Source organism: Tauraco erythrolophus, chromosome 10, assembly GCF_009769465.1.
Source record: "Tauraco erythrolophus isolate bTauEry1 chromosome 10, bTauEry1.pri, whole genome shotgun sequence".
NCBI lineage: Eukaryota > Metazoa > Chordata > Aves > Musophagiformes > Musophagidae > Tauraco > Tauraco erythrolophus.
In genome coordinates this window covers 22,522,441-22,535,263 of record NC_141474.1, presented here as the reverse complement: position 1 = coordinate 22,535,263, position 12,823 = coordinate 22,522,441, and the positions used below count along the sequence as shown (strand labels likewise).

The window sequence follows — 12,823 nt, the reverse complement described above, 5'->3', positions numbered from 1 at the left end:
AAGAATTTAGGGTGAATGAAACTGACTCAACTTTTTACTTAGCTACTTTCCAGACCAGCATTTTGACACTTTAAACGTCAAATCTTACATTCCTCAATTTGAAGAAAACAGTGTGAATCAAAAACTGGAAGTATGAAGAGTGTTTTTTAACACTCTTTTTTTAAAAGAGAGGATTGTCTTACACTGTGTCTAGCTTCTGCCATACAGATAAAACATAAGGAATATTTACAAAAGTTAATATTTCTCTTTTTATGCAAGACTTTTTATCCCAAAGGTCTCTGCATCAGTTACAAACCTGCAATACTATAATACAACCTTTACCTCTAAAGAGGGATCCAACCTCTAAAGAGGGATCTATCATTATTTTACAGGTGTGCACAGCTTAAAAAGTAAAGGCAAAGATCACACAAATTATCTTAGATGGAATGCAGCTATGCCGAGAGAAGTATAACAAGGAATTGAGACTAGCTCCATTCACTCTTATGGGTAGAGAGAAAGTCTGTAGTAACGATTGGAAGCTGCTACCTCAGATCTGCAGAAGAACTACAGTGCACAAAATAAAAATGAACATTTTGTTCTAAGACTAATGTACTATCCATTGTTGAATTATTCCACCTTCTGCCTTACGATCACTGACTTCCTGCGGTTTTCTGCTTTTCTGTTTTCCTTTAAGATTTCAACCCCTCCAAAATATTTCCATTTATAAGGTTAGACAGTATTTCAGCTTGAGCTGACACAGTGGTTTAAATTTTCTGTTAACAGAAAACAGATCCGCATTCAATACTAGATCTGGAAATTAAGAAAGAAAAACTGTGTCTATGCTTAAATAGTAGCACTGCTATGCACACAGTTACGACCTAGAAATTTAACTGAGCATTTGAATTCTCTTTTTAACACCATTCTACTTCTGGTGAAGAATGAACTAAAACACTACATATAAGCAGATAGTTAAAAAATAATTTTTCCTGTGGGAAATGTATCTTCTGGATTAAGCTTAAAAGCAGGTGCACTCATAATATTACACAAGCATTAAATTGAAAACGATAAGCCGTAATTGAAAAACTGAATACTAGAGTACTAAATCTCTGATTCAGTTTTATTTTCACCAGTAGCAGATAATGGTTATACAGGAAAATAAACTGATGCATCTTGTTTCATTTCCTGCATCACTTATCAGAAGAAATATTATGTCATATAAGGAGATATACACAGCAACTTCAACAAGATGTTCAAGAACTGACAAGGCTTCTCACCTCCCCAGTAGCTATTTAAAAAAAGCACCCTGGGCAATCCCCATGGAGAAATGCAAGAACCTTCTTGTGAAGTATCCATTTTGACATGATTACTTACATTAAATATATCTGTTTTTTTATTCTCCTATAGATATGTGCTTTAAGTATCAGCATCCAAATTTCATACTTCTATTATTGGCAATAAAGCAGATACATAGTTTACAGCGTATGTGCACACTCAGTATCGAAATAAGGACGAGCACAGCATAAACATGACCCAGACTTCTAATACACTTTGCATTTCCTTTCTGTCACATTCTGTTATCTCCATTGGAGACTTGGGAATAGCTACAGCCTGGCACAGCGCTGTCAATATGTGCTCTAAGTAGACAGCTGTATTAGCAGACTGAGAGCTCAATTCCCCCACGTATGCTATTTGATTTTTTTTCATCTGCTGTATTTCTTACATGGGATACAAATATAAAACAGAGATGCTACCTTAATACAAACCAGGGCACAATGACCTTTCTCTTATGACCTGGTAATAAGGATATGAATTACAGTGTGAAAACAGACGTAAGTAGTAGATTTGTTCTACATATAAGCTTAAGAAAAATCTGTAGGATGGTAGCATTACCATTGCAGTATGAGAACGTTAAGAATTTTATTGAAAATATGTTTCACTCTTGGTTTTACTGTGTTTGTACGCAGAGCAGTGGGATTAAAGAACTTTTCGTTTCACTGTTCAAATTAGTGCATGATATGGTTAAAATGTCACACGTGTACTGATTAAGTATTCTCACTATTGGTCATATACAGTTATCTGCTGCCGGGCAGCACTGCTCACATTCTGTAATAACAGTCTTTCCAAATAAAACTAAGAGGAAAGAAAAAAAGACACGTGACTAAGGGCATTTAAAATGGTAACGTGACATAAAGAACTCAAAGGACTGTTATTTTCAGAACTAAATTTTCAACCCCTTTTGAAATTAGCCCCACAGGATGGTAAACTGCGCAAGTAATTTAGAGTTCTGATGGATGAATCTTACCACAGTATTTAAGGCATCAATGTTTCCAGCTGTTTTTTTGATTCTCTTGCTAGAAAGTACTTTTCCAATAGACAAGGCAGCAGACAGTCATGTCTGCACCTTCTCTGCCTCTGTTTATAGAGCAGAATAGTAGATTAAAATCCTGCCCTGGCACTACCGTGATGGATGGCAAACCGGAAAGCCTCTGACACAGCATTTATGGTTTGCAGTAACTTCAGAGAATGCTAGGAGACAACTGAGAGTGTGTAGCATTTTAAATCATCAGAGATGAACTGTGGCAGATCTTTCTATCAGGCCACTCTGGCAATAACTTTTGTTCTCAGCCTTTCAAGGGACTAAATCTGCAAATTTGCCTTTTTGCAGAATCGATGTAAAGCTTACTCTATTCTTAATCAGAAAACATCATGGACACCTGGATGCAAAAAAAATAATGTTACTCTACTAAATGCCATTGCAATAGGTTTTAAAGAACTTTTGTAAACACAACAGCAACAAAAAAACCCAAACATAACAAATGAAACCCACACAAAACCCGAGATTGCCCTCTTCAAATATCTAGGATCTTCATTAGTACCCAAGAGTACCACAACATTTAAATCCAAATATATGACTGGTCTGCACAGAAATCTAGTATTTTCTTTTGCATATTAAAAAGATTTCTCAGGACCATATTCTTCTCTCATTCATTCCAACATCAGGTAAAGCACTGTGTTTTAATGGTCATTTATATGACCATTCTATTTTAATTATCATATATGTTGGAAACTAAAATAAAACATGACATATCAGTCTTAAGCCTATGCTTGTGCTCGTTCAGTATGCTCAGTTATACACAAATGTCTGTTTTTGTTAATTACAAGATGACTGTATAATATGATTTATAGGGCTCCGTATCCTCTTCCAACAAGGTTCTCATTATCCTCTTCCAGATCAATTACAGTAAACTTACAAATGGCAAAAAGTACCCCAAGACCCTGTTCAGCCTGCAATCTGACTGCTATGTTCTCTTTTCTGACACTTCATGTCCTTGAGACTATTCAACAGAGATGTAATTAACAGGTGTTGATGAGAAACTAGAATAACACCCAACTCGCTCTACAGTACTAATGGCAAAAGAAAAAGATTATTAAATAAGAAATACATGCAAGGAGGAACTAGTTAGTAAGAAAGCACTAATCAGGACTTAAACCTATTGAAAATATTAATGATTTTAACTCAATGTGCACATAAATGCCAATAGAAATAAGGAATTTCTGCTGTATTATTGTCTCACCTTTTTGGAATATAAATACAAGTTTGGAGTTCTTCCTGGAACTGGAATACCAGCTTTAGTCAGTTTAATAAAATACTTTTGCACTCTACTGGCAACCTAGAAAAAACAACATGCAATAATTAAATGTCAGATGAAATAGAACAGGCTTTCGCTTCAAAGTTTTGCCAGCATTGCTACATTGGCTCAGCATATAAGGACAAGAAATCCTTATTTTCTACTTTGTGACCACTACTCTAACCACTGTCTTGCAATGCTGCATTTGTAGTATATCCAGACACTTTGCAGGCTTTCAGAGAAAAAAAAAAAACTATCATTGTTTAAAATTACACAGGAAATCTAGCAAAAACTGTGACAGAAAAGAAAGAATTTTACTAGTTTGTTACCTGCTGAAGCTAAACTTACTCTTTCTTAACAATGCCAGATAAATTACGCAGTTAGCATACAGAAAGTACATCGACGTTTTATTTATGAAATAAGTAAGTATCTATTTTAATGTTTTCAGGTACGGAAAAAATGTACCTGGAAGTACCACAGAATCACAGAATGGTTTGGGTTGGAAAGGATCTTAAAGATTATTTAGTTCCGACCCTCCAGCCATGGGCAGGGACACCTTCTACCAGATCAGGTTGCTCAAGGCCCCATCCAACCTGGCCTTGAAGATACATATCATATGAGGTAATCTTGTATATTGAAATACTTCAATATACTTTTACCTGAAAGCACACAACCAAAATAGGAGAAATTAAAATACTGTAAACACGAAACATCAGCATTTTTTACTTCTGCTGAAAATGAAGAAATTATGTCATTTTAGGGGAAAATCCCAGCAAGTCAGATGCAGAAATACTCCATGTCTCCACGTCTGTGTTCTTCTGTGATCTCAGTCCCAGTACAGAACTAATTCTTCTGCCTGTAAGTACTCACAGGTCTGCCCATTCTATAGTATTGAGGTGCAGCAAATTCAGCACTCCAATGTAACTCAGTCTGAGAACAGTGGGTGTCACTATGCTTGTTACACAGAATTAAATGCATGCTGTCAAAATCTAATGAACAGCTAGGTCTGATAGCTTTCTCATGGGCTTTAGGGCACTTTTAAAATTCTGTATTTGAGATCTAGAACAAGAGTCGCATTGTTAGCGCAATGCAGGTCCTACTGTTAACATTTTTAAGAAAAGGTAAGTGATTATTGAAAAGATACTGGATTTTCTTTATTGTTATTTAAAAAAAAAAAAAAGGCATCTACGAATAAATCTTCTGTGAATCTGTACCACCTGTTACGATGTAGTGACTGATATCACTACTATCACAGCATAAGCACTCGAACAATGCCCAAGCAGTCAAATTCTTTTCTACTAAAGTAAGTTTTATTACTTTAATTATGAACACTATAAAAAATAAACCCTCTTTTTTAATTCCTCAGTTTGTGAAATGTGGGGGTTTTGACAGAAAAAAAACATCAAATTAGAAATAAATGACTGAAGTGTTGAAAAGAAACCTGTATATAAACTCTTTATAAGTGCCTTCCTAAAAAGTTTTTTTAAGAAAAAAAAGTGAAGGAAAAGGATTACTTCTCAAAGTGTTTTACTTGTTACCTGCTTTGCTGTTCTATTTCCCAGTTCATCAGCTATCTTCTGCCACCGTCGGGACTCCACTTCCTCTGGTGGATACTTCAAAAGCAATTGCTCAAGTTTTTTCTAAATCAACAGGGAAAAATAAATGAATACATCTTTCCCAGTACAGGCATGAGTTGTCAAAAGACATGTCCCTACACACATGTGACTCTGAACTTCTAAGTGCTTTAAACATTATTATATAATTTGCCTTTATTCTCACATATGTTACCACAGCTACAAAATGGAAGAGCTTCCCATTACCTGTTCCTCTACAGTCCACAGCTGGTTAAAAGTTTCAGGTTTGGTCTCATCGCAAAGTCGCCCTCTTATCATCTGCTCAAATACAGTATACAAAATGGAATATGTGTTTAGAAAAAGTACAGTTAGGATAACTTGATTTTAACCCTCTTCCTACCTAAGTAAACCAAAACCAAAACCAAATCAAATAAACACATGAAAGTTTGAAATAAAACTTGCCTAAACAAAAATAAGTTCTCTGATTTGAGTACATGAATGCAATGTCATCACCAACATTAACATCTGAAGTGACAGTTAAGATTATCCACATACTCATATTAAAACAGAGAAAGAAAAAATTTCAAAAACTACTCTTCTATAAAATTTTATGTTTCCTTTTGTAACAACTACCTGTGGACGACTGTTTGCAGAACCTTCTGGACCATCGCTTAAAGGCAAGACAGAGTACGAAACAGACTCTCCATCCTTCTTGGAATCCAAAGGACTTTTTGGTCTTGCAGGTATACCTACTGTAAGCAACACAAAGAAGGAATTATTAAACCTCCACACTGGTCATTTCTTTCTTGTAACGTATGCCCACTTGCCTTTTACCTTTGTCAAAAATTAGCTTCACTCTCCTACTGTTACGTTTTCGGTTTTTGAATTCTCTCTCAAAGTTTCCGAGGCTAGTGGTGTATTGGTCCCAGGCAATCTCAGGGAGCTGAACAACTCTCTGAGGATATGGAAGACCCATATCGACCTGAAAAAAACAAGAATGAAAAGTGAAAAGCAATGTTTAATGCAATCACTGTATATCCAAACACAAAACTACAAACTGAAAAGTTATGAAAATCTGATATTGCTTTTTAGCTAGCAGCAGAATTCAAAATCAGAATTTTCGAAGTGCTATGCAGCACACAGTCTTTTTAAGAAGATATCTTTCAAGAGTAATACACAACAGTGCATATAAAATATGCAGCGGCACGGTCAATGATGGCTTATTGAGCGTAAAACTTCAAAGCCTGTATTTTGCAGTTGAAATCAGGTGTTTCTCACTTCAATATCCTGTTGCTGTCTATCTGTCTCTTATTTTGTTTAAACATACTCTTTTGCCCAGGATCTGTACCTTTCTTAACACAGGAAACTATAAGATTTAGAGTTTTGACATCTGATAGACCTAAACTCCTCCCACCCAAGAAATTAATGTACATTTTACACTGACTTTGCTGTCTTCTGCCTAGAACACAGCTGTTGCAAAGCTCACCGCTTTATTTAAAGGTCAACCTTAAGAGTACCGTTCCTTTGGTCTGGAGGCAAAAATACACCAGATACTTTCAACTATCATTAGTATTTCCCAATACAACTATTATCAAATGCAAATGCAACACTATTTCATCATGTATCTGAAACCAATATATCAGAGTTCTCTTTAAACCTAAGTCTCCACAAATGTAGGAAAAGAGCACCATAAAATACCTACTTCATTCTTCACTGAAATACAACATGTTGCTACCAGACCAGAAGGGCAAGCGTGTTTATCACTGGCAGACGTGGCAGCAAGAAAGTCAAGTATTAAACATTTTTTGAGTATCTTTGTTACTATTTAAAAAAAAAAAAGGCTTGGAAAGAAAATGTTTCCTTACCAAAATTAATTCTCCTCCATCAGACAATTTTCTACTATGATATCCAGAATTCAGGTATGTTTTCTAGTGTTCATTTTGGTTTTAGGCTATGAACTGCATTTCCCGCTCTTTAAAAAGTACCCTATCAAATTCACTCATAGCACAACACTTGATTTTTCTAAAGAAAAAAGTTATGATTCTTATCTGATGCCTTACTATGAATTACCTCCAGCCACCTGTAGATTTCAGGTTATCTTAAAATACCTACATCACAATTAGAAATTTAAAGATTACATTTCTACATACCAAAAAAAGGAAAGAAAGCATATCTAATAAAATCATTGAAGACCTATGTCTTACAGATTTAATAAGAAAACAAAAGGCTATTATTGCTCAGCAGATAAAGGATTTAAAACTCATCATGTTTACGCGTTCTATATATGGAATTCTCTGATTTCTACAGACGATGAATTACTAGTTATTAAAAAGAATATATCAGAGTAAGACTTCAGAAAAGCCCATTGAAATACCTTCTTTTGGAGCCTTTCCACAAATCCAATAGGATCTTTCAGTGCTTCTCTCTGGTGTCTGCCTAAACTTTCAAGGTCTTGAACTGCTTGAGTACGTTGAGCCTCGAGTACAGCAATCGTCTGTAACAGTCTCTGATAACTACAGAGACAAAGGAAAACATCTCACTAAATTTGTCTTTAGAAGTGACACAACCCCATCTAAATACTAGCCATGGTTTTCTACTAGTATCTACCAGCTTTCATAGCTTATCGAAAACAGTTCATGGACATTTTTACTGAATTATATAAAAACCTAAATCTATTTTCAGTAGTAGATGAATTTATATCAACCCATTTAAAAAAAAATTATATGTCTCCCAGTGATTTCCTTTAAATGTAAACTCTATACTCTCTAAAACAATATGGTATCAGGGACAACCTATTCATATTCTCAATAGCTATGACCAACCAGCTTTACTTAAAAAGTTAAAAACTAACCAACCAACCAAAATGACCCAATTTCTCTTCCACTTCAAAATCAGCTTCCTTCTATCCCAATACAAATGACTAGCACAGAATTTTAACATTTTGCTCAACCACACACAGGGCAGACAGGAATGGCTTAGAAACTAAATCTAAACATTTCATAGAAGCCTCACCTTAGAGCAGAATACGACAATCATTTATGAAACGTAACAATAAACCAAGGAATAAGTCATTTGCAAAATACATACAAAACAGATTCTTCTAAGAATACAGAAGTTGAATGAAAATGTCAGCATTCCCTCAAACCTGCCATTCCAGATTGACACACAATTTTGATTGTCTGTTTAATAGATACAATTGAGAGTCACTGATGTTGACTAACATACCTGTATCCAATAATGTATGCTTCCCAAACTGTTTTCTATCACACTAACTCAGTCAGGAAATCATACAATATCGTTAACACAGCCTTTTAAAAATGGGTAACTACATTCAATACCTTTAATTAGCTTTAAAGTTACAGCTGTCCACTTCAATTTCTGAAACACGTAGTTACCCAGGGCCCCTGTTGTTGTAAATTATTATGTATCAATTTTTTTTCAGGGAAATGTGTTCTGACATTTAACATTACAACTGTATTTTAGTACAGCACAAAACGCAATCTAAGCTATACTAAAATCAGGTTAAGATCTATTCACTACTACAGTATTTCAGTAAATTTTCTTTCTATTCCCTTATTGCTAAAACAAAATCAAGCCTAACATGGTGAATTCCATATGTATTACAGAAAAGATCCTCAGGTTACTGAGCTAATGCAAGTTTTTCAATTGACTGCACTGGTAATTGGTTAAGGCTCTAAGCAGAGGGAAGTAAACAGCCCCCAGGCAAAATCAGGCTTCATATCATCACATATTTAAGCTTCTACCTAGACATTAAACTAATTCGTCCCCATGAAAAGGGGTAATTTTCTTTCTACTCAAACGCTTATGTCTTTTGAAAACATAAATTTGAAACATAAGTTTGAAACTAAAATATCAAGCTTGTTTAAAAACAGTAGGATACAGTTCTATTATTAACTTATTTGTCTGCATATATTCAGGTTTATAGGCAAGAAAGACTTAAAATGCTTGTTAAATAGGTCATTAATATTGGAACAGTAGTGGAATATTTTCATTACTGGAAAAGCCCTCCAGTTTCTTCGAAACTAAGTAACTTTGCATAAAGCAAGATAATTAAGGGGTCTATTCTTAAACACGTGAAAAACGAACTTCAGAAATAACTTACAAAAGTAGTGACAGCACATCACAGGTGGCCTGGGACAATACCAAAGTTCCGATTGTTACAGGCTTACAGGAATCATCATATGTGGAACTAAGATCTTCACACAGATTTTACAAACAGCACCTGATGACTGCCTAGCTTTGCGCTAGGCGACCTCTGTCCATGCTCAGGTGGACTGACAGCACTGCTGATGCAGAAGCCTGCCTTGCATGCTCCAGAGAAATGAAACACAGGCAGGCTGCTAAGGTGTTTGATGTAGATGCAGCTGTAACAACACAGAAGACCTTAACGGTGTCTGGGGCGATGATTTAACCTGGACAACAGAAAGCCTTTTTGTATCAGCAGGTGCCAAACATCTATACAAAACTCCGGGGTTAACTCTAGTCACAGTAACAGGCTCAGCAGCATACACAAAAATTTGCACCTAAGATGTTAAATACCTGCCTTTCCTTTTTTAAGCCATTTTACTTCATTTATTCAAATTGTATTTAAATGATTGCTTTTCCAAATGAAATTGAAAGATAATAATTGCATTTAAAACATTTACATACATAGAAGAAAAAAAGAAACCAAATGTTGGTGATTAGATGAAGTTCTAATTTAACTGTGATTTGCATGCGTAAAGTGCGGGAAGAAATAATCTTAACGAGGTGGCCTTAAATAATTAAGTCCAACTGGAAAGATAAGAAATTACGTTAGGAGAGAAAAAACAAACAAAACAAGAATATTGAACTCAAATTACGTCCCTTGTTAAAACATTCATATGACCTCACTGAAGTGATTATGGACTTGAAGATAAATGGTCAGAAATAGTATCTCTGGTCTTCACAGAAATATGTAAAATATTAAGAGACTTTTAGGATCATTCAAAAATATGTTATGTGATGTTGATCTGTGGCTATATAGCACTATTATCATGAAATAATTCAAGATAGAAAAAGGAGATTTTGAGCAAACTGTTCAGACAAAAAGATTTCCCAGCATTTTTTTGTACCTCCTCCACTAAAGAAGTGTATTAACTTGGAGCTATTTACTTTAACCTTCATATTCAGTTTTAATGAATGAATATACTCTGAAACCCAGCCATAAGAGTGCAATTTTATCAAGCGAATATCACAAGTATTGAAACTCATGGAAATGTGCATTTTGGGGTCTTATTTTGCCAAGAAAAAATTGAAAATACTAATCCTGAAATATATAGTTTGCATATTCCATATTCAGGTACTTCAGATTTGCTGCAGTACTGCATACTCTTCTAAAACACTGCATGTTCTTTTAAACTCCAGCACGACTCTTTAACTGACTCTATTATAATATGCCTGCCTATGTTCTTTTACGTTTTGAACCACTACTGTTTTCACAGGTTTGTACAGGCTTTTGGTTCTCTGGCCCTACATGACAGTAACAAAGCCAAGTATTTCTCTGAAAAAGCAGTAAGCCTAATAACACTACACACGTTGAGCACTTTCTCCAAGGCTCTTCTCTGTCTTTTCCGGCTTCTTAGTCTCAAACAGTAACGTAAAACTTCTGCGGCATTAACCAAGAGACACTGTGTGCATAATTTCCAAGACTATTAAAAAGCAACAAAAAAAAGAAGAGGCTAGCAATTTTTCTATCCATTTTCCAAGGTTCTTTGTAAATAAGCACAACAACTATGATTCAAACTACCTTCTGCAATTGCGCTAACGTTCTCCAGAAGTGAAAAAGCCTAATGAAGGTAAAAGGAAAGTAACTGGAACCTGACTTACTGGTCTGCTGTAAAACTGGCTCCATCCTTCAATGAGGCAGTAAAAGAGCAACCATGTCTAAATTATGTTATATAATTTTCTCTGAAAGATCTGTGAGGAATTACCAAGAAAAATTAGCTCATATCCTCTGCCAAAACAAAACAAACTCATACAGCTAAAAATGCATAATTTGAGTAAACTCTCAGTCAGCCATATCCCCTGCAATGACTGAAGTTACACTTTTCTCAGTTCTAATTACTAAACTGTTAACACATACAAAACCTGAACCAGTTTTTCTTTGTAGAAGGAAAACTTTCCTTCTACAGAACGTAATTCTACATTTCCACAATCCCAGTATTGAAACATTCTTGTAATTTCTTAAATAATGTTAATTGCGACGAATCTTCCAGATGAACACTTGAATAATTCAGTATAGTATAGAAACTGATGCTGAAAATTCTTGATTGAAATGGGGTTTTGAGCAACCAATATTTAAAAAAGGAAAGCCACTTCTTAAGGATTGATACTGATGAGCTGAGATTCTTGCTGATTCAGTTCTGCCGCAGTGACAGCTACTCCACTCTTCTAGATTGCTCCTTAAAATAATTACCACGAGGCAGAGCCATATTTCTGGAAGTCCAACCATAAGCAGTTAGTTATTACACAATTAATTTCCATGATCCTTGTTCTAATAGTGGTTAGGGACACAGCAGCCTGCTCTCTTGTTTGTGATAAAGCTTGAAAATAGTGTAGCTAGTAGCTTAATGAGACCCATTTCCAATTTTATCCAGTTTTCTGAGATCTACTTTCAAAATGCCTTTTTTCCCCCTCTCATTCTTTGCATCCTGTGATAACACTATTTAAGTTTCCAGATCTAAGTACCCAGTTACATCACAGATTTTATTTTCTTTGCATCAGGAACTAACAACAAGCTTTAGAAAGCACTACATATATTTGGAGTCCATCTGCCTTAGGAATAGCATGTTTCTTAAGCTTACTCTTATTTTTTTATACTAAATGACTTAACACTAGCCTGTACAAGAGGCCATGTCATTCAGTATTTTTAAATAAATTCATTTCAGTATTACAATAAGAGTCATTCAGTCACGGAGGCTAGTCGCTCTGTGGTTTCTGAAGGTTTCTCCTCCCTTCAACACAATAATGTACCGTACTTCAAACATTTAGTGAATGAGTGATGAGAAGCCGATACCACAAAATGAAGATTTTAACTTTTAGGTAGCTAATTCAAATTAGTGGATGGAATAAAATTAATTAGTGTAGCTTTTCAGTCAAATTGCAGTAAGTGTGAAGCTTCAGTTTTGTCCTGTTGGACAATGTAAGGGGCAGACATAAAAGTGACTGTTGGCAACATTCACCAAACACCACAAAACTGCCAAGCCTCCTCTGAAGACAAGCCCCCTGCAAAGTCCTAACACTCATTTAAGAACACATAAGAAAAATTTCTGCCAATGCTCTTATTCATAAAAACAGAATTTTCATCTTAAATGTCTTTATTCAAAGTAAACTTGCACACAAACTTGAAATTAGCAAAAGGTATCTCAAAATACTACCATGCACTATTTCTTGGACTTCTCTTATCTAATATTCCAACATACTTAAAATGCATTCTCTCATCTTTCAAGCTAGAGACTTGGGAACAGCAGTATTACATGTGCTGTCCCCTCAAATGAAAATAAACAGAAGGTCCTTGCTAGGCCAAAGTTTAGTCCTTATTTCATCTTTTTCAACCTTACATAATCACCTCTGAAGTAATGATACAATGAACATTCTCAC

At 35.2% G+C, this 12,823-nt stretch overlaps 1 protein-coding gene across 3 annotated transcripts in view; it reads right to left on the bottom strand.

The window, feature by feature from the left end:
* Positions 1 to 12,823, bottom strand: part of ZZZ3 (zinc finger ZZ-type containing 3) — a 63,040-nt gene that overhangs the window by 10,349 nt on the left and 39,868 nt on the right. For 2 of the 3 annotated variants that reach the window (XM_086617196.1, XM_086617197.1), the window contains exons 4-9: positions 7,557 to 7,695; positions 6,017 to 6,164; positions 5,816 to 5,934; positions 5,429 to 5,500; positions 5,147 to 5,248; positions 3,555 to 3,650 (exon numbers count right to left, since the gene is read on the bottom strand). In XM_086617196.1, the coding sequence (XP_086473322.1) occupies positions 3,555 to 3,650; positions 5,147 to 5,248; positions 5,429 to 5,500; positions 5,816 to 5,934; positions 6,017 to 6,164; positions 7,557 to 7,695 (676 nt within the window). The remainder of the gene's footprint in view (positions 1 to 3,554; positions 3,651 to 5,146; positions 5,249 to 5,428; positions 5,501 to 5,815; positions 5,935 to 6,016; positions 6,165 to 7,556; positions 7,696 to 12,823) is intronic. The other variant, XM_086617198.1, reaches the window with a different exon arrangement.